The sequence below is a fragment of the Aspergillus thermomutatus genome (assembly GCF_002237265.1).
Source record: "Aspergillus thermomutatus strain HMR AF 39 chromosome Unknown NODE_262, whole genome shotgun sequence".
Taxonomy (NCBI): Eukaryota; Fungi; Ascomycota; class Eurotiomycetes; order Eurotiales; family Aspergillaceae; genus Aspergillus; species Aspergillus thermomutatus.
Genome location: NW_020798312.1, coordinates 1 through 26,401, shown reverse-complemented (window position 1 = coordinate 26,401; position 26,401 = coordinate 1). Strand labels below are relative to the sequence as shown.

Sequence of the window (26,401 nt, the reverse complement as noted above, 5' to 3'; positions counted from 1 at the left end):
ACAGCGAATCTGGTGTGGCCGGAAAAGGCTGAGAAAATATAGAGTTCTGGATAGTAGATGAGCAGGTCTATCTATGTTACTCTAGCATAAGGCAACAGCCAGTATGGCGTCCGTAGTATCCCTCACAGACTGTCCGGCAAGATCATCCACCGACCAATCTCGAGTCATAAATCGGCTCTTCCGGTCTTTTGCTAGGTTCAAACAACTACATTGCGCATTCACTATGGCCTCCCAGTCTCTACTTTCCCGGCGATCGAACGCCACGACCGAGGCCCTCCAGCAGTTTGGCTTCCGGGCTATGCAGAATGCCTCCGTACCAAGGGTAACTGGACAGGCAATCCTCGACCTTTCCGTGGCTGAGAATTGGTCCATTCGGTCGGAAGTCACGTCCTTGTTTCAGGAGGCAGTTCTCGCGGGACTTGATGATCGAGTATGATTATTCGCAATGAGCGTAAACGCACTACAAGGCTGACCAGCACAGCGACTGTCCTATAGCAATAGCTATTTTGGGGATACGGACTTGATTGAGGCATTAGCTTCCTTTTTCAACCGGTATTTCCGGCCATATCGACCCGTCGAGCCTGCACATGTGGCCATTGGACCGGGATCATCGGCTTGTCTAGATGCTCTGATGCATCATATCTGCGATCCCGACGAAGGAGTCCTCATCCCAGCTCCCTTTTGGAGTATGCATTTTCACTTCCGATGAGAGGCACACTCATCATCATACAGTTGATGACGTTGATACTAACGAGACAAAGATGGATTCGACTTCCACTTCGCTATCCGTGCTCGGGTCCAGCTCGTTGAAGCGCATGTCGACACACTGCACAACTCGACGGATCCAGACCGCTTGATCGCAGCGTTAACACAGGCGTTTGACAAGAGCGCGTGCCGGATCCGAGCTCTCGTGATCACCAATCCGGGTAACCCCCTGGGTCAGTGCTATTCGCGGGAAACACTTCGACGCTGCGCGGAGTTCTGCCAACAACGGAACCTTCATCTCGTCTGCGATGAGCTGTACGCCCTCTCCTGCTTCCAGCAAGACATGCTCAAACCTAACAGATTCAACTCGATTCTCTCGCTTGATCTGGAGTCCTGTGGGCATGACATGTCACGAGTTCATACTGTCTGGAGCCTGAGCAAGGACTTTGGTTGTAGTGGTCTTCGCATGGTGAGTGGCTATTTCACTTGACATTGGGCCTCTCAGCTCCAGCCGCTGACCACGACGTGGCAGGGATGTATCGTCTCACAGGCGAATCCCACACTTCTCCTGGGCCTGTGCTTGCCAATGAGTGCACAGGTGTCTTCATTGACTGCGCTCTGTACGGCTAGTCTACTGACCTCCCCGGAGCTTCCACGGCTCATCCAGTTGAATTCCGAGAGGCTATTGGACTGCTACAGGCTCTTGACGGATTTCCTCGACTCCCGCCGCATCGAGTATGTACCAGCCACGGCCGGACTCTTTGTTTTTGCTCGATTGCTGCCAATGGCGAAATCATGGGATGACGAAGCCAGTCTCCAACACCGCCTACGACGGGAGGGTCTGCTTGTGAGTCCAGGGAAGCTATATCATCTCACTCCTCGGCAGATTGGGTGGTTCAGATTGACCTTTGCAATACCAAAGGATCAATTGACCGAGGCAGTGGCGATTCTGGCCCGTTGCTTGTGAAATAAGCACACAGTTACTGATGTTCTCGAAGATCCAGAGGGTTGACTACTCGGTTAATTGTTCTATGACTCTAAAATATCCCCTGTAGTTTGAGACAATAAGAGCAGCGGCCAAGACCGCATCACTTCCAGAGTATAGCTACAAAATTCAGTTGCAAAATTGAAGAGAATCACCACCAATTCCTCCTTCTATCTGGGTGTTCATTGCCTCTAGCTGTGGAAGCAGCCCAATTCAGTAGAGTGGACTGAGGATGGTCAAGGGACCGGGTACAAAGTGATACACCTGCAGTCAAAATTTCTCTAGGATCATTTCCAACAGTAATTACTACATAATGTGATTATCTCTGTATAGTTCAATTCTGTAATTGAAATAGCACCGACACGGACCGCCCAACTCATCCACACGCTGGCTGCTACACTAGTCTATGCGGTCCGCTGCGGGCATAATACACATGTATATATATATACATGTCTATCCGGAGTACTATATCGCAATCAAACCCACCAGCACTGAAAGAAAGCAGTCATGGAAGCAACTCTCTCGGGTCTCTGTTCCTCCCTGCAGGAAATTGCCGCTCAATTGTCAGGACCTCTGCACGCCGAGCTTCTGGCGTCCCTCCACGATCACCGCGAGGGACAATTACCAGACGCAAAGTTGGGTCAACTGGCAGCCTGCACCATTGACCTGCTACACCAGGTCGAGCAACTGCTGGAGCCGTCTTCAGTGGTGCTAGCCGACCACTTCCTTGGTCAGTAGCTTGGGACCTACGCTCAGCGCTCAAATCTACTCACTGGATGATCCTCAGGCTATCTCAATACGAAATGTCTCTGTGCCGCGGTCGAACTGCGCATCCCGGACATACTGGCCCAGGGCCCGCGAAAAGTGGCAGATCTGGCGGAACTGTCCGGAGCCCGGGAGGATCGTCTGCGACAGGTTCTGCGACTGCTTCACAACAACGGGATCTTTACGTACGACCCACAGACGGACGAGTATCGCAACAGCCACACGTCCGACCTGCTGACCACCGACCACTGGACCCAATGGCACAACTGGGTCGATCTCTACGGGAATGAATTCTACGATATGGCTCGCGGGATTCCCGCCTCGGTGCGCCGGGGAGCCACCCGGACTCCAGCCCAGATCCATTTCGACACCGACCAGAACATGTTTGATTATTTCACGGCCCGCGGGTGGCTTCCGCGCCTGCACCGGACCCTCGGCGGGGGAGCCACAGCCCAAGCGCCTGGCATACTGGCCGATTACCCCTGGGAGGAATTCAGCGGCAAGGCGTTTCTCGACGTCGGAGGCGGCCAGGGAGCGCTGGTGGCCATGATTCTCCGGCGGCATCCCTCGATCACGGGGGCTTTGCTCGACACCCCTAAGGTCATCGAGCGGGCCCGCTCGCTGTTCCACGCCGTCCACGGCGAGTATGCTGACGTCGGGGACCGGGTGCCTGAGGAGAATCTGATCCCAGGGGACTTTTTGCAGAGCGTTCCCAGCTTTGAGTTCTACACGATGAAGTGGTGTCTGCACGACTGGGACGACAGTAAGACAGCTGCTGTTCTGACAAACATTCGGACGGCCATCCAGGAGAGCACAGATAGCCGTCTTGTCGTGATGGAGTCGATTCTGGCGGACGGGCGGAGTAGTCGCCTGTCACGCTACGCTGATCTGACCATGATGGTCAGCGCTGATGGCCAGGAGCGAACAGAGGCCCAGTGGAGGTCTCTTGCGGGCCGGACCGGGTGGGAGATTCGACAGATCCGGTTGTTGCGGGGAGCCTGGCCATGTGCAATCGAGATGAGGCCTGTATATCACCGTTCTATATAACTTAGACAAATAAGACTGTTTACACCGTAGCAACTCTTCATTTTCAGGGTACACCCAATCCAGGCCATATGATGGATACCGTACAAACTCGCCTCGAGGCTCCGGCCGTGATTCAGGGGGACGTAGTATTCGATGGTCGAGTTATTTTATATGTCATCAAAGGTAACCCCCGCCGCCAGACACAAATGATCGTCATGGCTGATTGAGCAGCGGACGAGACCTCGTACATCAACTACATCAAACCGCTCATCCTCGCGCGAGAGCTGCACATTCCGCATCTCCTGTCAGTCATTGACACAAAGGATGAGTGGTTCTATCGCATCCACCCGGAACGAATGGTCCCGTCTCTGAGGGACGAGGATCCCACGACAAAGAAGGAGGTGATTGTGTTTGAGAGCACCGCATGCCTCCAGTACCTTGCGGACCGATTCGACCACGACGGTACCTGGACTGGACGGAATGCTATGGAGAAGGGGGCGGTGCTCTCTTGGACAGCCTATCAAACAGCCGGACTAGGGTATGATTTACTTTCCATGGCTCCGAATACGCTGGGCTAAAACTACCGGTCAGACCGACGGCCAAGTATTGGCTCTACTTTTGTCGAGGATACCCGGATCGACAGAATCCTGTGCAGCTGCCCCGAACGATCGAGAAGTGAGTCTATAGTCTTTGAACCCTCGTTTTGTGAATCAATGGTGCTGAGCGCGGCGCAGACTTCATGCCAATTGCCTGCGGCAGTGGGATATTCTGGAACAGAGGCTCTCGTTACCGGGACAGGACTACATTGCTCTTGTGGACCGGCCCACGCTGGCCGACATCTCGTACTTTCCATTCGCCATGCCGTGGATGTTTGGATTCCTCGGGGTGAACATCCAGGATTGGCCACACATCCAGCGTTGGAGTGAAAGGATGCTGGAGCGTCCTGCAGTCAAGGCGGTGCTGGAAATGGCTCCCAAGATTGGTCATTGAGCAACGGTGGTGGAGATTAGGAACAATTCCAAAAGTCCGATGATCTTCTCCGGTGTATGTAGTTGCAATCCTCCAATCCATAGTCTCTCGCTGGCTCTGCCATCGGCCCGTACGGAGCAGGGCATGGCAGGACTAGCGCAGGCGAGAGAGCATAAGGATTAAATAGGACTTTATCTAGCAAAAACCCTACCTTTTTCGACCTGTATTGGAATTCCGTTTGCGGTAGATTCAATCGAATCTTTGGGATAAATCGTCTGACCAATATGACCAATATGTACGATCAATGGACGGGAAGCCCTTCTCTGACCGTGGTCCTGCTTGGCCTGGCAACTTTGACATTTGTGATCATCCGCGCTCGCAAACCAGCTTTGGATCTGCCTCGATTCGAAGTCACGTCCGATGTCGCTAAAACAATCGAGGAAGCGCACGCACAGGTATAGTCGCCTTGTTGCGCTTGACTATGCATTCTTGCGCTGGCTGATCGGGACAAAACAGTACCCTGAGGATCCGTTCATCCTATCAATGGTGGGAATGGAGTTGGTTATTCTACCCCGGTCTAGCATCGATGTGCTTAAAGCTTTACCCGAAAACCATGTGTCCATCAAGTAAACCCAACCTTTTGTTTCTTCCGGTTGATTATGATCACTGATTCCCTGCCGCGGTTGGGCGTAGAAAACACCACCATGACGTCTTCCTGGGCCAGTACACGTACATGGGCACGAAAGCCCCCGAATTCGACGAGGCGATGCGCTACGATCTCCCGCGCAACACACTGACCGTCCTGGCTTCCTTCGTGGCTGAAGTTGCCTACGCCGTGGAACAAAGCTTCGGTCAGCCGCGCGCATGGACATCCTTCCAACCCCGGCGCGGTATGTCCCGGATTGCCTCGTTGATGTCGGGACGAGCATTTGTCGGCCTTCCACTCAGCCGGGACGAGACCTGGATCCAGGCAACGGTCACGTACACGCAGGACGTCACTCGCGCATGGCTGGTTCTGCGCACGATTCCCTGGCCGATCCGGCCGTTGATTGCCGGGCTACTGCCGCAGGTCCGATCGTTGAAGTACCAGCGTCGGATGACCGAGGAGAGGCTCAAGCCGCTGCTTGAAACACCATCGACCCAGCAGTCCACGGCAGATGATGCGCCGGGAGGGGATATGCTGCGTTGGTTCCGACAGCGGTACCCGGGGAACCCCACGCCCAAACAGCTCGCCCGGGATCAGCTGCTGGCCACCTTCGCCTCCATCTATAATCTATCCAATGCGCTGACCTACTTGATCTTCGATCTCGCCAGTTACCCAGAACATATCGAGCCGCTGCGAGCCGAGCTTCGGGAGGTACTACAGGGCGAGTCGATCAACAAGGAGAATATCCAGAGGCTGAAGAAGCTGGATAGTTTCATCCGTGAATCCCAGCGGCTCAGTCCTCCCTCGCTAGGTAAGAGTTGTCCTATCTTATCTGCTCGTGATCTGATGAAGCTGTTACTAACATTTGGGGGTTGACTACGTAGCCAATATGCCACGAATCGTGACCCATCCGCGAGGCCTCAAGCTTCCCAGTGGGCACGTAATTCCGCACGGCACCCGAGTCATGGTTCGCGCGCACACGCTCAATATGGATCCCCTACTGTGGTCGAATCCGGCCACGTTTGATGGCTTCCGTTTTGCGACACTGCGGGATCAACCCGGCAACGCGTTCAAATATCAACATGCTACTACGGGCACGGACAACATCAATTTCGGGCATGGGATATGGGCGTGCCCCGGCCGTCATTTTGCCAGTAGCCAGATGAAAGTTGTTCTCGCCCATTTGCTGCTGCACTATGATATCAAGTTGCCCGAAGGGGCCGAAAAGCCTCAGCAGCAACATTTCGGCCTGGCCATTGTTCCCGATGAAACGGCAACAGTTCTGATCAAGTTGAGAGAGTAATTCTAGAACAATGAAATAGACCAGTCCGTCCCGGTGGCCGAGGAAATTCCATACGTATTTTAGATTTCGCCTTCGGGCTGTAAAAGAAGCTAGCGTTCATTCTCGGCAATGCTTTAGAGACACCAACCGGGCTTCAAATATTATAAGGTGTAGATGCGGTCTCTCCTAAAGCGGACCGATCGAGGTAGCGCGCAGCCTCTCAGGACTGCCCTGTCTCGCTTGCCCTGATCCTTCGCCCTGTAACCTTGGTGGTCGGTGAACGTCCAGCGTCACTACTCAGTACGAGAGGCTCTCTGGAGTATAAATTCTGCCCTGCTGTTGTTGAGACATCTCCCATACCGATCAGGCAACACTCTTCTCACTGTGCAAACAATCTCACTGGATGAAAGCAATGGATATGCAGGAGCAAATCGTCGAGGAAATTGCCAGAGCGCTGAATGTCTCCACAGAAGAGGTGGACCTTTCCTTGACCTTTGCCCATCTCGGAGGACATTCGTTAGCCGCCCTCAAGCTTGCAGGTGCTTGCAAGCAGAGAGGAATCGGAATCTCCGTGGGCGAGATATTGCAGTGCAGTTCTATCACTGATTTGATATCGTGCGCGAGGCCTATCTCTGCCTCGAGCCACATCGGCAAAACTGTGGATGCAATTACTACCGTGAACCCCACCGAGGACTTCCTGTGTCCTTCAAAGGAGCAGACTACCTCCAATACTCTATGCTTCCCTTTCCCCCGTTGTCAGACCCCCGGGTCTACCACCGCTCCCGATTCTTCGGATGCCCAGAAGGTCTCTATCCCAGAGATGCAGCTATCGTTGATTAGAGGGAGCTTAACGCGGCCAGGCCACAATATCCTGGCGTACAGTCGCAGGTGCCCCGCTGGCCAGTTGCCTGCAATGAAAGCGGCCTGGCAACATGTCCTCGAGTGGGAGGAGATCTTCCGAACGGAGTTTCAAATTGAAGACGGCCAGGAGTATCTTATCGGCTCCGGCTTTACCCCGAGTCAATGGACCGAAGTCACGGTGAGAGACCAGGCGGCCCTGGAGGTCGAGTTAATGCAGCCTCCCAGCTTCACCGGGGTCGGCTGGAAGTTTAGAACCATCACCATCGCGGAGGATGATACGGCCCATCTTTTGTGGCACGTCCACCACGCTCTGATCGACGGATACTCGATGAAGATCCTCCTTGACAAGGTGTCGCATGTAATGGCCGGGCTCTCCATCTTACCAGGACCCTCGTTCGTGACCGTCGCCAGGATGCGAGAGATTCAGATCGAGCAGCGCCGGGCAGAAGCCATAGCCTACTGGCAATCACAGAGAGAAAGCCTGGAAAGAGCTACAGGTGAGATCGCGCTGCCGTGCTTGGCCACCAGCGTGAAGCAGTCGAGTTTCTGGAATGGTCTGGCCACATATCCAGTGGACGTTACACCCTTCGAGCTGGAACAGTACGCCCAGTGCCACGGCGTTACCGTTGCTTCCATCTACTATGCGTCTTGGGCGTTGGTCCTGTCCAGGCTGTGTGACTCGGACTGCGTTCTATTTGGGGCCGTCATGTCCGGCAGGTCGTTACCCGTGGCTGGCATCCTGGAGGTGGTCGGTAGTCTGGTGAATACATTACCAATCGTCGTCACCGTGGAGGACAGCATTCACACTACTGCATTCGTGAAGAAAGTCTTCGAGCAGCTCGCGGAGCTGGCTGCGTACGACTGGACGGTACCCGAGCATGGTTATCACCGCCGCTTTTCGTCCCCTGGCGATGCAGTTTGATGTCGCAGATCAGACCCCTTGCACGACGACACAGCGGCTACCTCTCCCCAGTTCACGGATGAATAGTGAAATCCCCCTGAGCTTGCTCATAGAGACAGACGGGAAAATCTGCGTCCAGTTCTCGGAGCAGCGGTATCACAAGCAACAGATCGACTTCGTGGGGCTCCAGTTCTCCCGAATGGTCGCCCGCCTGCTACGGTCCCCCAACACCGTGGGCATGTGTGTGGAGGAAATGGTCTCCCTACAGGACCGACAAATGCTGTTCCAGCTGGGCAACTGCCTGTCGGGATTGACGACGGAAACCTCGGTTGACGAGGATCTTGTAACTCTCATAAAAAAGGCGGCGTCGAAAGATCCGCTCGCGTGCGCGGTGCAAAAGCTAGACCAGACCATGTCTTACGAAGAGCTCGACCGCTGGAGTGACTGCGTTGCGGGGCATCTGGCCACCGTTGTTCAGAAGGGAGACATTGTCTGCGTTCATGCAGAGCCGTCCATCTACTGGATTGTGGCGGTCTATGCCGTTCTCAAGGCCGGCGGCGTTTATTGTCCTCTCAACGCAAAGTTCGACCCTGAGCTTCGGTCGAGTATGTTCGAGCTATCAGCAGCCGCAGTGTACCTGACACCTTCAACCGCTGAGAAGAAGTGTCGGCCCAGCACAAGTCACCACTGCTGGGCAGTTGAGGACCTCCTGCAACAACACCCAGAAGCTCAAGGAGGACCGGAACAGGGCCATGAAGCTGATCCCGCAGCGAACGCATATCTCTGCTTTACATCCGGGTCCACCGGCAAGCCCAAGGGTGTCTTGTGCACGCACCGAGGGTTGGTTGCCTTTCAGCGGGACCGGGAAGTCCGCCTGTTCGCAGAGCCGGGGCGCAAGATCGCACAGATCATGTCCCTCTCGTTCGATGGCAGCATTCATGAGCTGTTTTCTGCTCTGAGCTATGGAGCGACCCTGGTTCTGCCGCATCCACACGAGCCATTCTCCCATCTTCTGGAGGTAGACTCGTGCATTCTCACCCCGTCTTTGGCCGCGACTATGGACCCGAAGGACTATCCGAACCTGGTGACCGTAAGCTATCACATTCGTAAGGGACTCTCAAATTGTCGTTTACTGGCTAACATGACGCGCGGAGTCAGGTCTATCTTGTCGGTGAGCAAGTAACGCAGGAAGTGAACGACCGATGGGGTTCGTGCACAACGCTCTACAACATGTATGGTCCAACGGAGGCCACCTGTGGTGCCTCTATCAAGCGATTACTTCCGGGGCGATGTGTCACCATTGGGCGTCCGAACCCCTCCACGCGCATCTATATCCTGGATCAGCATCGGCGCTTGGTCCCCCGCGGAATGACCGGTCAGATATATCTTGGCGGAGTGCAGGTCTCCAACGGCTATCTGAACCAGCCTGGTCTGACCAACGATCGCTTCCATGCGGACTCGGTGTGTCGGGGATTGCGGGAACGCATGTACGCCACGGGGGATATTGGGTACTGGAACAATGAGGGCGAACTCGTCTGCCTGGGTCGGAATGATCGCCAGATCAAACTCCGAGGGTTCCGCCTGGACCTGGAGGACATCGAGGCTCGCATCTCCAGTATTCAGGGTGTCAATGCGGCTGCTGTCACTCGTCACGAGGACGACCTGATCGCCCTCGTCCAACCTAGCAGCATCTCGGCGGCATGGTGCAAGGAACGAATGGCTAGCGTGCTCCCAGCTCATGCCATTCCACGGTATATCATCCCCGTAGACCGGTTCCCCATGACGATGGCAGGCAAGCTGGACTACAAGGAGCTCCCTAACTGGCTTGAACGGACTCGTACTGCCCCGGTGGCTACACATATGAGCCCTACCGAGCGGCGTATTGCCAAAAGCTGGTGTGATCTACTGGGGCAAGTAAAGACCGAAGAAATCGCCCCGGACTCCAGCTTCGTGGCGATGGGTGGCCATTCCCTTCTGCAGCTGCGACTGGCAAGCCGTCTTTCTGCCGAGTTTGGACGCACGGTTCCTCTCGCTGTAATTGTCAACGCACTGTCTCTTCGGGATATGGCCCGCCATGTGGATAAACTTGTCACCCGTGGGTGTCACCTAACCACACATCCCGTGAGCCAGATGGGCCCGAATGATGTTTCTCGGATGGAGGCCGAATGGCTGGCCAAGTACGGCTCCAACAACAACAGCGGTGGCACGACCAATGTCACGACGTTCAACGTCTCGTTTGCCTGCAGCCTGCCCCCGTCGATTGATATGGATCGCCTGTGCGCCAGTTGGAATACGGTCATGGCTCACCACCGTATTCTCCGGTCTAGATATCTAGTCAGTGACAGGGCATGCCCAGTGCGGGTCTACTCGCATCAGCCACCAGCAGCTCAGCTCGTGGATAACCTTGATGGCCGCGCAGAAATCAACCGTCCGTTCCACGTGGATCGGGAGGATCTCATTCGAGTGCTCATATCCCCGACGTTGATGGTGGTCGTCGTAAGCCATCTCATTTGTGACCTCACGACGATGCGATTGCTATTGAAGCAGGTGGAGGATGAATATCACGGGAATGTCCTGCAGCCAGCCAGCATCCCATATGAAACCGCCGATGCCTGGCAGCGACAAGCCTCGGAGGAGGACCTCGCTTTCTGGACGACATACCTCAAGGATGTACCCCGCCCGGAATCACAGCGCAGCAGCTACAGTGGCCGATCGCGGGTGAGTATCATCTCCAAAGAGACAGCCGATGCCGTGACGCAGTTCGTCCAGTCGTCCCCTTTTACCCACCACCAGCTTGCCCTGGCAGCCGTTGCCGTAGCTCTACAGGCGGGGAATGACCGGGTGGACGTCCTTCTTGGGGGCCCCTTTGCCAACCGCTGGTCTGAAAATGACATGAAAACCGTCGGTCTATTCCTGGAACCCCTGCCCATCCGGATCCGGTTTGCTGCGGACCACTCGTCCGATGCTCAGGCCTTTCTGCGCTGTGTGTTGTGCTCCAGCCAGGCGGCCCTTGCCCATGCCGTTCCGTGGCAGGATCTTCTCTGCCACCTGGGGGTGACACCGGAATATCCTAACCATCCTCTGTTTGAGACAATGGTCACGTTCCACGAGCGACAGGATGCGCTGACGTTCTCCCTGGACAACGCAAATACGCTGCTCAGCTGGTCTAATGGCGCCAAATTTGGTCTCATGTGTGAACTTACAGCTCTACCCGACGGGCACATCCTCCTACGGCTGGAATACGATGACAGTATCTGGGATGAAGTCGAGATAGGTCGGGTTGAAAGGTCCATCGCTCGTTCATTGGAGCTGTTGGCCCAGAACTCGTCGTACGCCGATATGATCAACACGTTGCGCGGCGCGACAGAACAGCCCCTACAACCGTCAGAGGAACTAGGCTTGAATCTGGCCGGCTACACTCTTTAGTAAGAAAAATGACCTGCACCTTTCATTCGTCTATATCCACTAGATATTCTCTACCATTGAAATAAGATATTGCATTCGTTTTTCCAGATTCTGCGTCCAGCTGTTTAGACTGAAGGAGATGTGATCCGGCCGTGGCGGCGAGGACAGGCTCCGAAGCATCTGAAGACTACGGCGAAGCTCTGTAGAGATTATCCGCGCCGACAAAGACGCCTGTTCCTGGGGATCGAGCAGAAAGGACCCGAAGCCGATGCCCGGTGCGTAGGAGAGCGCGGGAGCATGGGGATGGGAAGGTTTTCCCGCGATATCGGGTGCGGTGGACCACCGGTTCTGTAGAAGCGCCGGGTAGAGTTCCTCGCAGGCCGTCTCAAATAAGTGCACGGCATGCTGTGCGGCCGCGAGCATCACGATGGACGCCCCTACGCTACAGGCGTAATCGCGCCGATTCATCAGCTCGCCGATTGCCTGGGTGGCGGCCTTGTTGACGCGAAGGACCTCGTCGATTGCGGTCAAGCCACCGCGCACCTTTGCCTCCAGCTGCTCCAGGATCTCTGCAGCAGCAAGGATGACTCCCTTGCACGTCGGAGCAGCGGCATGCCCTTGCCGTCCGTACGGGCGATATGGCCCATCCCGTGGGATGATCTTCTGAGGCCCGCCATCACAGCTGGACGCGCCGCTCCTGTCCTCCAACCGCCAGGACGGACTTTGGACCAATGGAGTAAAACTATGCGACGCTTCCGAGGCGTCGATGGCCGAGTCCAGCTGACGGTCGAGTGACGTGCCCAATTCAGGACCCAGTTCCTTAGCCACGGGATTTGTCGTGCTCCTGCCCATATCCGCTATAGTATACTCCTGGAGTAGTTCCATGTCATGCATCCCGCCTTCTGTCCCCAGGATGTTCGAGTCGAAGATGGGCTGGGGGATATCCCATAAATCATGGTGCAGAAAGTCGCCGGTGTCGACGCTGATGGCCGGTGAAGCTGGGGAGGCAGTGACACCTTCGCGGGGATCGTCGCGTGCGGGCGAATTGCTCTTGGATGCGGGATCCGGGGCCGACTCCTGTCGCTCTCCAGCACTGCGTTTTCGACGTCCCCGAGTCTTGCCCACGCGGGACTCGAGGTAGATGCAGTCGTGGCCGAGAGTGCGGCAGCGCACACAGCCCGTCTTCTCTCCACTGCAGCGGACTTTGGCCGCATGGCAGCTGGTGCAGGCGGCTCGCAGACGCCCTGGCTTCCCGTCATGCTGCCCATGGGGCGATCTAAAGCGGGGTTTAGTTGTCAGCTTGATCCGAAGGTAGCAATCTGCGACTCACCGTGACATGCCCGGGCCAAGCATTTCCAACTGAAATCCGGGGGTGATTGAAGTCCAGCCGCGCGACAAAAGATTGCAACAAACTGCAAGATATGCCGATACCGAGGGCTGCAGATGCCTCTTCCTGGATCTTTATTGCTGGGAGCATGGGCACTGCGTAGATTGACCACCCTGGCCATGTTGGATCCTTCCTGAGTACCTTGTAGTTCCTGAAGCTGTTCACACTCTCGCCCCCAATTTCCTCCATAGCCTTACTGCAATAGGCGAAAATTAAGTTATTTATACGAGGCAAATGCTGGCCCAAGCGCCCCCTCCTCCAGGGTTTTCGGCTATCAAATGTTCTGTATGGATCCAGATATCATTGGTGAACCAACCGGCCCTTTTTCCCCCAGGGTTCCTAGCCGATGAAAAGAATGGATACCGGTCACTGGCGAAGACTTGTCAGAGGCGAAACCCACTCTAGCTAAGGGGCAGTAGTTGCTTTTGTCTATCTACAACGAGGTCTAGATATCTACCGACCCGCTGGACTCCTGGCTCTTGATGGGAAGTGGAAATAGATTGATGTAATTGTAACCCTATTAACCAATCGTTTACTGCTCCAGCGTGCCATTCGCCTTCCACTCTCGAATCTTGGCCACAACAGTCCGTGCCGCCCCTCGCGCCAACAAAGAGTACTCTTCCTGAATCTCCTTGGCGCGGTCACTCTCAGGCACCACCCCCGGGACATGCAGCTCGTACACTGCAGTCAGAAACAGGTCCGTCGGTTTATCCGACTCTCGGCCTCCACGCGAGATGAGCATTGTGCTTCGCGCACCAGAATCAATGGTAATCGCTTCAGTCTGTGGCAAGATGAGTGGTCAGCAGTGCAACTGGCAAATTCATTTTGCATTGGTCATTCGCACCAGGAGATTCTCCGCGTTGCGCACGTTTTGCTCCAGGACAGCGCCCTTGGCCGTGTGCACAGCCCCGTCGGCCATGATCAGTCTTCGAGTGAACTCATTCTCAGATTTTCGACCGAGGACTTCTGTATCTGCCACGTAGTCGGCAAAGAGGTAAGGCTTCTCCCCGCCGCGTCGTAGTCCTCGCCAGAACTCCTCCAGCGTCAGGACGGGGCTTTCAGGATCGTCATTGACGGGAACGGTAAAGGCAACGTTGAAGACCAGCTCTCTTGATTCGACCATTGTGAGACCGTGTGGGATGGCTGTCTGGTGGTTTCACTCCTCCCTCCACTTATATATTCTCCCACGGCGACGTCAACTTGAGGCCGGTCCGTTGTCATGCGGTCCGGGTGATGTGAAGGAATTCGGACTCCGAACTTGCATAGGTTAATAATCGAGGAAACTCTCCAAGTCAATGTAGACAGCCGGGAATTGATCATCGCAACTCAATATGGGTTTAGCAGGAGAGCTATTAGCACCGCTTGCGGAACAATGGCGTGATATGGCCTGGAGTACAATCGTTCTGTATGGCATGGTGCTCTTCCTCATTCGGGTGGGTTGCGCTGCAGCATAGCATGGATTCACTTCTGTGAGTGAAGACTGATCTCCACGTTGTTAGCTGCTCATCGTGTCACTCTATCGTCTCTATTTTCATCCGTTGGCCCGCTATCCTGGTCCTTTGCTGTGTCGTATCAGTATCCTACCAAGCCTGTATTATGCCTGGACGGGAGACAGACATTTGTTCGTCGACAAACTGCACGAGGCCTACGGTACACATCTCGAGGACACTCAATTTGATCATCAAAGGGCTAAATAATGTTTCTATGACAGGCAAGGTTCTGCGGCTCGAGCCCAACCTGATCTCAATATGTACTCCGAATGCCATCAAGAGTAAGACACCATCTCTCTATCGGTCCAGGATAACAAGCACTGACTCGACAGCGGTCTATGGCCCCGGGACGAAATTCGAAAAGGTACCATGTCGTTTGCATTGCGGCCTACGCGCTTCACTCACAGTGGCAGGGGATGTTCTACTCTCGAGGGCCAAAGGAGAAGCAGCTTCTCGTGGTACGTACGGAGTCTACTCTGGCACGCCCTACTCTGGCTATGTACCTAATGGCCTGTACAGAACTTGGCAAGCACGACAGATAAGCTCGTCCATGCCCGAAAGCGACGGATTATCTCGCACGCAATGAGCGAGGCAGCCATCCGCTCCTATGAGCCCACGATCCTGGAAAAGACACGGTTGTTTTGCCAACAGGTTTCTGATCCTGGAACCTTTGAGGGACCCTACAAGAATATGTCGCGGTGGTTCTCCTTCCTCACCTACGACATCATGGGCGAACTTACTTTCAGCCAAAGCTATGACATGTTAACCAAGCGCGACAACCACTTCATTCAACCCCTGATCGATTCATATCAGCACAGCCAGGTGATTGTACGATGTCTCGCCATCTCTTCCGCCGAAGCCCTTGTGTGCTGACGTTTTAGCTTGGCACGGAGCCCAGAATTGATCAATGGGGCCTGGCCCCCCTGCTCTTTCTTCGCATCATATCTGCCAACCAGCGATTCCGCAAATACGTCGATGACCAGGTGAACCGTCGTATCGCGCTCGAGAAGTCGGGGAACGGGCCCGCCGATATCTTTAAACTCCTTCTGGATCACAAGGACAAGGAGACGGGCGAGAGTATGGGATTCAAGGAGCTCTCCGACGAAGCGGTCGTCCTAATCATAGCCGGTCAGAACGCCCATTCGCCATTCTTCATTGACAATCAGAGACCATGCAGCTGACTTCCCATCCTCCAGCGAGCGATACAACCGGTACGGCTCTTGCCGGACTGTTCTTCTACCTGGCCCGGTATCCCGAATGCTACGAAAAGTTGCAACAGGAGATCCGGTCGCAGTTCGCCCATGTCGACGAGATTGTTGGCGGGCCGAAACTCCTCGCGTGCAAGTACATGCGCGCCTGCGTCGACGAGGCCCTACGCATGTCGCCGGGGGTTCCAGGGTTTCTGACTCGCGAGGCACCCGGGGGCGCTTCCATCGACGGCCACTATTTTGCGCCCCAGGTGCAAGTGGGAATCCCCACCTGGACGATGCATCGCGATCCAGACGTCTATCCAGAGCCCCAGGTGTTCAAGCCACAGCGGTGGATGGTCGACTCGGAGGAAGCGCTGCAACGGTTGCGCTCAGCCTACTATCCCTTCAGCATGGGGACCCGTGGCTGCATTGGCAAGAATATGGCCTATCACTCTATCTACCTGACCGTTGCTCGACTGGCTTTCCTGTTTGATATCGAATCCCGGGATCCTCTGCCTCTGGAGTTCCATGTCAAAGACCATTTTGCGGCCGGCAATAAGCAGGGTCCCTATCTGAAATTCACTCCATCCTATACGTCTGCCAACTACTGAGGTCCTTGCGTTCTTTAGTCATATTCTCTAGATAGTTGCAGCACTTGTATCCCATTAGCTTGGATTCCTCCTGCCATTCAAATGATAAACTTGAGATCTCTGTCTGAATAGTCCCAATCTTAGCTCGAGTGACTTGAGGGGCTTTCCCCCAAGGTGTCTGCATCGGTCCGGAGAGACCCTGATCGGTCCGTTAGATGATCAGCCCATATGAAAAGTTACGGTCTAATAGCATATATCTTGCTTTGTCTACCCCTGTCCTATGGTCAATCTCCCAGCTCCCAACGGCATCTATAGCAGTCATGGCGTCTCCCGATCCTGGCCATATTCTCGAGAAGCAGGCTGATCCACGTCCTGACCCTCACATCGACCACCCCAATCAGCCCGATGGTAAATCTCCCGGTGTGGCTCGGATCGAGGCCATCGCCGGCTGCCTGACTCCAGTCACCCGCACAATCCTCTTTCTGGGCATCTTCATTCTGGGTTATGCGTTTGGCCTGGATGCGGTGCTACGCGGCGTCTATCAAACCTACGCCACCGCAAGCTACGACAATCACTCGCTGCTTTCCACGGTCAACGTCATCCGCACCGTCTTCGCGGCTGCCGCCCAGCCCACGTCAGGCAAGCTCGCGGATGCCTTTGGTCGCGTCGAGATCCTCAGTCTGTCCATCGTCCTGTATCTGGTCGGCACCATTGTCGAGGCGACTTCCACCGGTCTCGCTGCATTTGGCGCCGGCGCGGTCCTCTACACCCTTGGTTTCACCATCGTGCAGACGCTGGTCGACATCCTCATCGCCGACGTGACGTCTACCCGGGTGCGGCTGCTGGCCACCTACGTTCCCAACCTTCACTTCCTCATCACAGCCTGGGTGTCTGGCAATATCTCGTCGGCCGTCCTGGGCGTCACCTCCTGGAAATGGGGTGTCGGTATGTGGTGTATCATCTTCACCGTGTGTGTGGCTCCCGTTATTACCACGCTCATTTTCCTCTCCCGTCGCGCTGCTCACAATTCTCCCGCCTCAATGGCCGTCCGGTCTGTCCCCTTGAACCGGCTTTTCTGGCAGCTGGACGTTCCCGGTATTGTCCTCTTGGTTGCGTCGCTCTCCCTGGTGCTTACTCCGCTTACCATCGCCGGGGGTGAGAGTCCCAAATGGCGTTCGGCTCATGTGCTCGCCCCGCTGGTTGTCGGGGTATGCTGTGTCCCAGCGTTCATTGTCTGGCAGCTCCGAGCACCGCACCCGCTGGTCCCCTTTCGTTTTCTCCGTGACAGGGGCGTGTGGGGTCCGCTGGCAATCGCCACGATGATGAACTTTGCCTACATGATGCAGGGGAACTATCTCTACACTGTGCTGATTGTCGCTTTTGACTTTTCCATTACGGCGGCAACCAGAATTGCCACGCTGTACATGTTCACCTCTTTCCTCGTGGGGCCGATCTGTGGAGCCCTGGTCTACCGTGTCCGGCGGCTAAAATACTTCATTGTTACCGGTGCCGTGCTCTTCCTCGTCGGCTTTGGTCTGCTTATCCGGTACCGCGGCGGCGAAGAGGGCTACACCAAGGCCGGAGTCATCGGGGCGCAGGTGGTCCTGGGAATTGCAGGCGGCCTCACGCCATATGCATCGCTGGCCTCGCTGCAGGCGTCGCTCGCCCACGAGCAGCTGGGAGTCATCACGGGGCTTTTCCTCGCGTTCCACAGCATTGGGGATGCCCTGGGCAACAGTGTCGCGGGCGCCATCTGGACGCAAGTCCTGCCGTCGGCTCTCGCCTCCCGGCTGGCCACGCAGCCGAACGGTACGACCCTCGCTGCGTCCGTCTATGGCAACCCGTTCGCTGTCGTCGCCCAGTACCCCGTTGGAACCGAGACTAGGAGCGCGATCATTGCCAGCTACCAACACGTGCAGCGCCTGCTCTGCATTACCGGATTATGTCTTTGCATCCCGCTGATTGCTCTAGCATTTTGCCTGCGTGATCCTCCATTGAACAATGCCCAGTCTCTTGTTGAGGAGCACGGCCCTGTTACTTCAGAGAAGAGGCCACGAGAACCTTAGGTGCTGCTGTGCTGTGGCTCCTAAAATGCTGCATCTCGCCTGTTCACAGGATTGTGTACTGTACGCAGTATCTTCATTACATATTCAAATAGCTAATCCACTCGTTTTCTTTGCGCTATCTAATTGCTAACTGAAATCTTCGCTGCACCAAGGTCCTCGCCTGTGCGCCCTTCGTAACACGGTTCTTAGTTGTAGCATGGCCTTAGCGGGCCTCTCGGAGTCCATTGCTCGGACGCCGAGTGATCCAGGTCTTGCATATATCTGTATCAGTTAACTGGCTTTTCTATATAAACCGTGTGCCATTGTCACCAGTCTCTGCTCCACCCACGAGCGGCAAAGGCAGCGGTCTACTCCATAGACATCGGCAATACAACATGGGATTACTCCATCTCACTGTTTCTCTAGCCGTGCAAGGTGTGATTGTCACATCCGCCATCTGCTTTACATCCCGGTATTCCCTCTGGCGGGCCGCAGCTGTTCCCTTAGTGGCCTTCACTACCTATCAGGCATGGCTGGCTCTGGACCTTTTCGACAACAATCAGCTCGTCAACCCCATGACTGCGGCTTTTGTCGTCGGGTTCGGCCTACAGCATTTTAACCTGCTGTGCGTGGCTCGTATCGATGCCGAGGAGATCAAACACCAGATCCAGCGCCAGACCGTCACCAAGGGCGCAGAGACGGCTGTCTCCACATGGACCTGTCTTCGTTGGACATGCTACCTGCTCACCACCCTCCGTGGCATCGACACCCCTTATCAGGTCAAAGCCATACCGCGCGGGAATAAAGCTTCAGCTTCCCGGGTCGGCTTCCTCGTGCGCACGCTGCTGATCATTGGTGCAAAGTACCTGGTGCTCGATCTCATGACGGTTTCGCCCGCGTCCAAGGATGACTCGATACGTTATTTTGGGCCTGGGAGAGAGTATCTTGTTCTTCGGCCAAACGGTCTCCCGCCCGCCACTCTGCAAGAAGTTCTCATCCACCTTGGGGTTGCGTTCCTCGGCTGGGGGCCAATCGGCAGCTGGTTCATCGACGTTCACTACCGTGTTCTTGCCGTGGTTTCTGTTGGACTGGGGGTATCCTCACCTCATCAGTGGCCCGCGCTCTTTGGTTCCATAACGGATACTTACACCCTGCGAGGGTTCTGGGGGTACGCATTCTTTCCTCTTCGTCCTGGTTTGCTTGCTCTTTTCGTCTTTGATCTCTAACCTATCGACCATTTAGCGGCTTCTGGCATCAGAGCTTTCGCTGGCCAATGCAGAGTATCGCCTCTTGCGTCTGTCGAGATCTTCTGCGATTGCCCCGTCCTTCCCTCGTCGAACGGTATCTGAATGTCACATGTGTTTTTGCCATCTCCGCTTTTCTGCACATCACCATTGACGGACGGGCCGACATCTGGCTCCCTCATAGCGGCGCTCTACGCTGCTTCCTGGTCCAGCCGCTGGGCATCATGCTGGAGGACGCTGTGCAGGAGGCGTTCCGGCGTTTCAGAGGCGGCCCCAATCATCACACTACGATCTGGACAAGATTGATCGGGTATCTCTGGGTCTGGGGATTCCTCACGCTGCTGGCTCCGCTCTACAATTTTCCTCTATTTCGGTACCAGGATCCGACCAAGAATGGGGTTCCGTTCTCGGTCATCAAGTTCGCTCGCGCGCTGTCTGGGGAGTAATTCTTCATACCGGTGGCAATGGCTCCTCGCAATGTGTATCGACTTGGATGTTAGGTTAAGATAGGCTAGACTATAGCGGAGGATGCTCGAGCAATGTATTCTGTTTCAACGCCCTGTAGCCATTGCATGTAATGCGCGTTTCCCTTGGCAATATGCCCGGTCATACTGACTCTGCCTAAACATGTCGTACCGCAAAGCGTCCTCGATGACCGCGTACTCGATCATAGATCTCCTGAGACTTGAGGTATCTCTTCGGTCGGCCTCTCAACATCCGGTCAAGATCAATGCAGTGCTTCAAGACTAGAGAGGCTCCAGTAGGTAGTTCTCATAGATCCACCGTTCTAGCCTCACTCGCCTAGAGAACGGCAAGATTTGAGTGTCAAAGCAGCAGTAATCTGTGTCCGGGAAATACCTAAAGAGGCTGTCTCTTTAGATTGAAGGATCCCAGTTTTCACCGGGCTGGCCATCCAGTACTTCTCTCCTGCCATCTTCGCTCAGATCGGCATCTCCACCTCAAAGACGTTGTTATACCAAGGCATCCCATCATACGGAGTAGATTGCCAGTATCCTAATTCCTAATCTTGAACTCTTGCTGTAGTCATAGTTATACCGGGCCGGCACCGGCAATAGGTCAACCCCGCGTTTCCGGCCCCACCGACATCGGGCCGTCCTTGATCCGAGGCGTCTGCAAAGTGGGAGCGTCATTTCTTCTTCTGTACGGAGTATTCAGGTCTGAACTTACATCTGGGATCTGTTTTTGCATCACCACATTCAAGTCACGATTCTCAAATGCCATCCTTACAGCAGAGCAAACTCGCCTTCATTGGCGGTGGCAACATGGCCTCTGCCATCATCAGAGGTCTTGTGAGCCAGGACATCAACCCCCGCAACATCACTGTCTCGGAGCCATGGGATGTCAACCGCGAGAAAATCGCCCAAGTGGGCGTGCAGACAACTACCTCCAATACTGAAGCTGCAGGGGACGCAGATATTGTTGTCATTGCTGTCAAGCCTCAAATCACCAAGAGTGTCTGTCAGGAGCTTGCTGCCGCCTGGTCCCAGCGCACATCACTCCCTGTGGTCGTCAGCATTGCGGCGGGTATTACTCTCCATAGCTTGAGAGAGTGGCTTAAGACAAGTGATGGCCAGACTGCGCATATCGTTCGCGTCATGCCCAACACACCGGCCCTGGTCAAGGAAGGCGCATCGGGTCTCCTGGCCAGCGACGATGTGACAGCAGAGGAGAAGGAGCTCATCGGTGCGCTACTCCAGAGTGTCAGCAAGGCCACCGAGTGGGTTGACAGGGAGGAACTGCTGGATGTTGTGACCGGTCTGTCCGGTGAGTATCTCGCGTGGAAGCCCCCTGCAAACGACACAAAGGCTAACTGTGACTAGGGTCGGGCCCTGCGTATTTCTTCGCGATGGTGGAGCACTTGGTTGCCAGTGCCACTGCTCTCGGTCTCTCCAAGGAGCAGGCCACGAGGTTGGCGGCTCAGACCTGCCTTGGTGCGGGCAAGATGCTCGTCGAGTCGTCTGAGGAACCCGCCCAGCTGCGCAAGAACGTGACCAGTCCAAACGGAACGACGCACGCCGCGCTCCAGACATTTGAGTCCCTCAATTTCAAGGACATTGTTGACAAGGCAGTACAGTCCGCAACGTCTCGTGCGGCGGAGCTCGGAGAGACACTTGGGAAGCTCTAGACAGGTTGGGCGAAGGAGAATAAGTCTATGCATACTATGAATCGAATTAAGACATGGAACTTCAAAGATTCGATCTTAAACCTGCTGTAGGCTATGCCAATTCAAGAACAACCAGCCTCAATAGCCCATCTTTTGGCACTTCAATTGCCTCCCACTTCCATCTCAAGGAGAGCTAGTTCAGGAGACCAGGCGTATCCGGTTCTTACATAGACATGGCATAGAACTGGAATGTGTTATGGAGAGTGTGCTTCTGCGAGTCGAATGCATAGTACCCAGCCGCCTCTGCCTGGGACCTTCAAATGACATATCATATATTAAAATCCAACTGATGTATCAGAATTGATCGGCGGTGGTGATCCTGACGTATATATTATATATATCTAGACAGGTCTAGTCCGGGGTGTCTGTCGATCACTTGTACAGCGTCAGGAAATATATTCTCGGAATGCAGCCGATGCTAAATCATATATGGCGCAGATCCTCCACTATTCGGCTGTTTCCGATGCCTCTCGGGCTTTTGCCGACACCAACTTTCGCGCTGTTGAAGTGACTCCCAAGCATCTTATTTCTTCCTTGATTGAGAAAGTCATTATCGAGTTAGAAAATGGCAACCAATCCAGTTGTTGCTTGCAAACCGCGCGCGTTCAGCCGATGGGGCTCTAAATTCCCGGATAGCATGAGCAGTCTCCCTGGTTTCCCCACTGTCGCTGTGTTGTTCCAGGCCATCGATCCTCCTATCATTAATGGCGTGCGGAAACCTCGCAAGCCTGGCGGTAAGTGGCTCGCTCTCCTGTATGTACTGGAAACGGACTTCCATCATCACCTTCCTCAGGTTACCAGGATTCTGGAGCGGATATCGCCATCCATTCTAGCTTCACGGTTTTGGCTGTACAGTATCTGAGACTATCATTTACATACCCACAAGCTGACGATGTCTCACGTCAAAGTAGACCAATAGGAAAGTCGTAAATTTATAGATCTATTCCCTCGCTAACCCCCGTGTAAGGCCCTGAATCGGCAAGAAATCCCACATGTACTCGTCCTCCGGAGCCACTTCAAAGTCGAACCGGATGAGATCCTCCTTGTAGGGGAACATGTATGTGCTGGTTACCCTATCTCTTGTTAGTCCTCGCCTGAGCATAATGGACTCCTATCTACTGATATGCACATACCAATGATGCTCTTTGCTGGCCTGGTATGCTTCCAAAGCTTCCCGGTTCTCGTGGAAGCTTAAGAGTGCAATCTCAAATCCTTTGCTCCTCTCGACCGGATCAGTAATTGTCGGCCCTCCAACGACCAGCCGGTGACCCTTGACGCAGTCGAGCTCCTTGAGTTTCTTGAGTTCGCGGACAAAGGTATCCTTGTGCTCCTGCGTCACCTCTGGACGGAACTTGAACAGGACTGGAATATATGAGTATCTCATGTTAAATGAACCACCGGCAATTGTACTAACCCATGTGTACGATCGTCATTGTGGGCGAGTATTTATAGATCCTAGGTTGAGTTAATTTCTGGCGGAAATCTGTGGTTGCAGGAAGAGATGAAAGATAGACTAAGGTAAAATAATGACACCGGTGACTCACTGTTAATCCTAATCTACTTATTTATTCCATCTCGGACACTTTCCGCATCATCCTCGGTCCCAATGTCCGTCCTTCCAGATCTAACCCTATAGACCCCAGACTTTTGTTCGGCTATCTAGGTATACTTTCCAGTGGCTCCTGGAAATAAACACGTACTATGTATCCAATTGGTGACCCTTAATAGTAGCAATTGACTTACATTATGCGGCTAAGTCTGAGTACTAACTAGTAACTAACTTAGGGTTCTTTATCCGTACAGGGGTAATTCTAATAATTATAAATTTCTACCCTCTCCAAAATATCTGATTCTTTGGGGTTTCTTTTTCATCCAGCCCACTTCACTCGGCGCATAACTGTTGTAGTAGCAGTTTCCACCAGTCTGTTTGCGCCAATCTATTTCCTTCATTCCTTCTAGGGGTACGCATCAACAGTTCTCAGCATTTTCTAACATACAGGAACGGGAGCTTGGGTGTCGAAGAATGCCACCAACACTCCTTAGCCTCCCAAGCAAGCTTCTCCAGGCCATCGCGGACCACCTCTCGGAGGAAGACCTCAGCTCTCTCGCTCAAAGCAACCATCAACTTGACAGGATCATAACACCCTCCATTAAGGAACGCAGGGAACGCAACGAACGCAAGCAGCGCAGTGAGCTCCTCCTCTGCGCCATAAAAAATTCCAAACCCCCCCAGCTCTGCCAGCTTCTGCTTCGTGATGGCGCCGACCCCGAAGTAAGAGGTGAACTCAACAAGACACCACTCCATTTCGCTGCTGAGACAGGGCAGACGGCGGTTGTGCGCCTCTTACTAGCGCATAAACATAAACAAAGCCTAATAAACATCCGTGATGTGTTTAAGCGGACGCCTCTTACATATGCTGCAGAGGGTGGGCACGAAGCAGTGGTGCGGACACTGGTTTCTACAAAGCATGGCCCTGCAGATGTAACCCTGTGCAGCAGCAAGGGTCGAAGTCCTCTCTGGTATGCTGCAAAGGGTGGCAATGTTAGAATTGTTCAGATGTTACTGGATACTGGAAAGCGTAATGCTGATGCCGGGGACGATGATGGGTTGACTCCATTTGCATGCGCTGCGAGCGAGGGCCATTGTGAGGTTATGAGGTTGTTGCTTTCTTTGGAAGGAGTCAACCCAGACTGTCGGTGTAGTATGGGGAAGACACCCTTATTTCTGGCTGCTGGAAACGGAAGAAAGGAGGCTGTTAAGTACTTACTCACTCTTAGTCGGGTGGATCCAGATTCAAAAACTGTCCATGGGGAAACACCGTTACGGGAGGCAGCCAGGAAGGGCCATGCAGCGGTGGTGCAGCAGTTACTAGCAGTTAAGGGAGTAAATCCAGACGCCATTGACCATCGCCATACCACTCCACTGATAGTGGCAGCTCTATATGGGCATCTGGAGGTGGTGAAGCTATTACTAGCAACAGGGAGGGTGCAGCTTAATGCAAGGGATATTAATGGGGCGAGCCCATTAATGCTGGCAGCGAAATTTCAACGGACAGCCATTGTTGAGCTCTTACAGTCAACAGGGCAGGTGCAGGTTGATTTTGATCTGAGCGAGTTGAGGAAGGGAATAGGGCTAAATCAATTTGGAGGACCAAGGTTGGATCAGTCTCCTGTCAAGCTTCTTGATGCCTACAAGAAAGGCGATGCATAGTTGAAACAAGGTCTTGTTCTTCAAGCACAATGCTGATCCTTCTTATTATTATTATAGAGCTTGAAGTGGTAGAACTTCATTGAATAATCTGGATGTTTCATTGTTTCTCTTTACTATCCTATATCCGTGAGATAACAAGCATGATATGATTGCAGCATAATAAGACATGTGTATCTGTTTCTCTATCTACTCTTCTGGCCCTGCACACATCACCAGAGGATCCATTTCTAGATGTGATTCAATTCAAGGCAATGCTTCTTTACACAGCCTCTCGAACATTGGGCGACTCATACTCAAAATATCACCTTGTCAAATGCTTCATGCAACCCTCGCGCCTGCAGCCATGTCTGTAATGCCTGCATGTCACCCCTATTGACTCTGTGGCCACTTCTTTCCCCTAGGGAGTCTGTGATCTCCTCCATCCCAGAGAACACTCTCTGGACATCCTTTGTCTCCCGATATCTTTCACTGACCTTTTTCTGATGGCTAGGGATATCACCCCACGAGTGTGTCTTAATGAAGCTCATATAAGCATCAATGTCCGCCGACATACCCTCTACACACAATACCCCAGGCTTTCCCGCCAACACGAAACCTGTGAGAGAATAGTCACGGGCGTGATTGACCAGATCATTCCGCTTTTCTCGAGTTGAGAGGGATGGGAAATAGAACCAGACTCTGACGATCGGCCCGGAACTGCTCGTGGTAGTCTCAGATTTTGAAATCCGGTGAGCTTCTAGAAAGCGCAGTGCTTCATCCTGAACATATTCAAAGGCCTCAAACACGTCATCTGGGGGCATTGCAGCGGCCAGCGTAGCAAGCTCGGCTTTGGACATCCAATCTGGTTGCCGCAGCGAATAACCCAACGACGGCGGCTGTTCTATTTTCGAATCATCGCATTTCACAGGAATAGATATGTTGACCTGAATTGCTTTTTCTCCCCCTGCAATCGGTAAACAGACCGCGAGGAGTAGGGTTGAAGGGATCCCGCAAGGCACTGCAGATGGCTTCTCGCACCAGTTGCGGAGTTTTTCAATGCACTGATTGGTGGACACAGGTATTTCGATCTCGCCGGGAGATGGGAACATGGCTGTCAGGAGGTCAATTGTGGATAATTGGGACTCCATCGTGTCCGGTGGTAGTAGGTATGAGTGTTTTTGTGCCATTTTGAACGCGATTCCGGGACTGTGGGGGGAGCTTTTGAATGACAGCTGCAAACATGGAACACTGCTGGCTTTTCAAGTGTTGCACTGGATTACTGAGGTCAAAGTCCTGGGATTTGCATATATTTGAACATAAAGAAGAAATATATCAAGGGAATCGATCCCTGTGGATCCACAGAAATCCCCTGGCGCACTAAATCCCCTGAGTCCTGACATATGGAAAACTGAGAGAATCGGGAAGCGCCAAGTGTCCAATTAGGATGGCTCAGGGGCCAACTATATATAGGCTGACTAAGTCGGGACGCTAAACCTAAACGGGATGGAATCCTGACACCCCCCCTCGGACCGACT

The 26,401-nt window shown here is 53.9% G+C and overlaps 12 protein-coding genes across 12 annotated transcripts; 8 read left to right on the top strand and 4 right to left on the bottom strand.

Moving 5' to 3' along the window:
- Positions 1-223: 223 nt before the first annotated feature.
- CDV56_103536 (pyridoxal phosphate-dependent aminotransferase) lies at positions 224-1,672 on the top strand (the record flags this gene model as incomplete). The annotated part of the gene is made up of 4 exons (XM_026757155.1): positions 224-430; positions 482-686; positions 762-1,174; positions 1,238-1,672. 4 exons carry the CDS (start codon positions 224-226, stop codon positions 1,670-1,672), a joined length of 1,260 nt encoding a protein of 419 aa, XP_026610972.1.
- A 525-nt stretch (positions 1,673-2,197) lies between these two features.
- Positions 2,198-4,471, top strand: CDV56_103246 (uncharacterized protein; the record flags this gene model as incomplete). Its single annotated transcript, XM_026756865.1, has 6 exons — positions 2,198-2,420; positions 2,478-3,481; positions 3,550-3,664; positions 3,713-4,019; positions 4,073-4,156; positions 4,216-4,471. 6 exons carry the CDS (start codon positions 2,198-2,200, stop codon positions 4,469-4,471), a joined length of 1,989 nt encoding a protein of 662 aa, XP_026610971.1.
- Positions 4,472-4,734: 263 nt separating this feature from the next.
- On the top strand, positions 4,735-6,399 carry CDV56_103019 (cytochrome P450; the record flags this gene model as incomplete). Its single annotated transcript, XM_026756638.1, has 4 exons — positions 4,735-4,905; positions 4,967-5,076; positions 5,144-5,907; positions 5,981-6,399. 4 exons carry the CDS (start codon positions 4,735-4,737, stop codon positions 6,397-6,399), a joined length of 1,464 nt encoding a protein of 487 aa, XP_026610970.1.
- Positions 6,400-6,781: 382 nt separating this feature from the next.
- On the top strand, positions 6,782-11,566 carry CDV56_102363 (uncharacterized protein; the record flags this gene model as incomplete). Its single annotated transcript, XM_026755982.1, has 3 exons — positions 6,782-8,155; positions 8,196-9,230; positions 9,299-11,566. 3 exons carry the CDS (start codon positions 6,782-6,784, stop codon positions 11,564-11,566), a joined length of 4,677 nt encoding a protein of 1,558 aa, XP_026610969.1.
- Positions 11,567-11,605: 39 nt separating this feature from the next.
- Positions 11,606-12,898, bottom strand: CDV56_102190 (uncharacterized protein; the record flags this gene model as incomplete). The annotated part of the gene is made up of 2 exons (XM_026755809.1): positions 11,606-12,821; positions 12,876-12,898. 2 exons carry the CDS (start codon positions 12,896-12,898, stop codon positions 11,606-11,608), a joined length of 1,239 nt encoding a protein of 412 aa, XP_026610968.1.
- A 566-nt stretch (positions 12,899-13,464) lies between these two features.
- Positions 13,465-14,055, bottom strand: CDV56_102022 (SRPBCC family protein; the record flags this gene model as incomplete). The annotated part of the gene is made up of 2 exons (XM_026755641.1): positions 13,465-13,713; positions 13,777-14,055. 2 exons carry the CDS (start codon positions 14,053-14,055, stop codon positions 13,465-13,467), a joined length of 528 nt encoding a protein of 175 aa, XP_026610967.1.
- Positions 14,056-14,263: 208 nt separating this feature from the next.
- On the top strand, positions 14,264-16,223 carry CDV56_101731 (cytochrome P450; the record flags this gene model as incomplete). Its single annotated transcript, XM_026755350.1, has 8 exons — positions 14,264-14,365; positions 14,432-14,582; positions 14,644-14,703; positions 14,755-14,786; positions 14,836-14,880; positions 14,942-15,250; positions 15,304-15,550; positions 15,619-16,223. 8 exons carry the CDS (start codon positions 14,264-14,266, stop codon positions 16,221-16,223), a joined length of 1,551 nt encoding a protein of 516 aa, XP_026610966.1.
- A 299-nt stretch (positions 16,224-16,522) lies between these two features.
- On the top strand, positions 16,523-18,268 carry CDV56_101439 (uncharacterized protein; the record flags this gene model as incomplete). The annotated part of the gene is made up of 1 exon (XM_026755058.1): positions 16,523-18,268. One exon carries the CDS (start codon positions 16,523-16,525, stop codon positions 18,266-18,268), a length of 1,746 nt encoding a protein of 581 aa, XP_026610965.1.
- Positions 18,269-18,642: 374 nt separating this feature from the next.
- Positions 18,643-19,937, top strand: CDV56_101185 (wax synthase family protein; the record flags this gene model as incomplete). Its single annotated transcript, XM_026754804.1, has 2 exons — positions 18,643-19,415; positions 19,490-19,937. The coding sequence occupies 2 exons, from the start codon at positions 18,643-18,645 to the stop codon at positions 19,935-19,937; spliced, it is 1,221 nt and encodes a 406-aa protein (XP_026610964.1).
- Positions 19,938-20,726: 789 nt separating this feature from the next.
- On the top strand, positions 20,727-21,637 carry CDV56_100925 (pyrroline-5-carboxylate reductase family protein; the record flags this gene model as incomplete). The annotated part of the gene is made up of 2 exons (XM_026754544.1): positions 20,727-21,276; positions 21,333-21,637. 2 exons carry the CDS (start codon positions 20,727-20,729, stop codon positions 21,635-21,637), a joined length of 855 nt encoding a protein of 284 aa, XP_026610963.1.
- A 979-nt stretch (positions 21,638-22,616) lies between these two features.
- CDV56_100548 (Dabb family protein) lies at positions 22,617-23,981 on the bottom strand (the record flags this gene model as incomplete). The annotated part of the gene is made up of 4 exons (XM_026754167.1): positions 22,617-22,749; positions 22,810-23,038; positions 23,091-23,131; positions 23,674-23,981. 4 exons carry the CDS (start codon positions 23,979-23,981, stop codon positions 22,617-22,619), a joined length of 711 nt encoding a protein of 236 aa, XP_026610962.1.
- A 1,199-nt stretch (positions 23,982-25,180) lies between these two features.
- Positions 25,181-26,014, bottom strand: CDV56_100121 (DUF1115 domain protein; the record flags this gene model as incomplete). Its single annotated transcript, XM_026753740.1, has 1 exon — positions 25,181-26,014. The coding sequence occupies one exon, from the start codon at positions 26,012-26,014 to the stop codon at positions 25,181-25,183; it is 834 nt and encodes a 277-aa protein (XP_026610961.1).
- Positions 26,015-26,401: the final 387 nt, after the last annotated feature.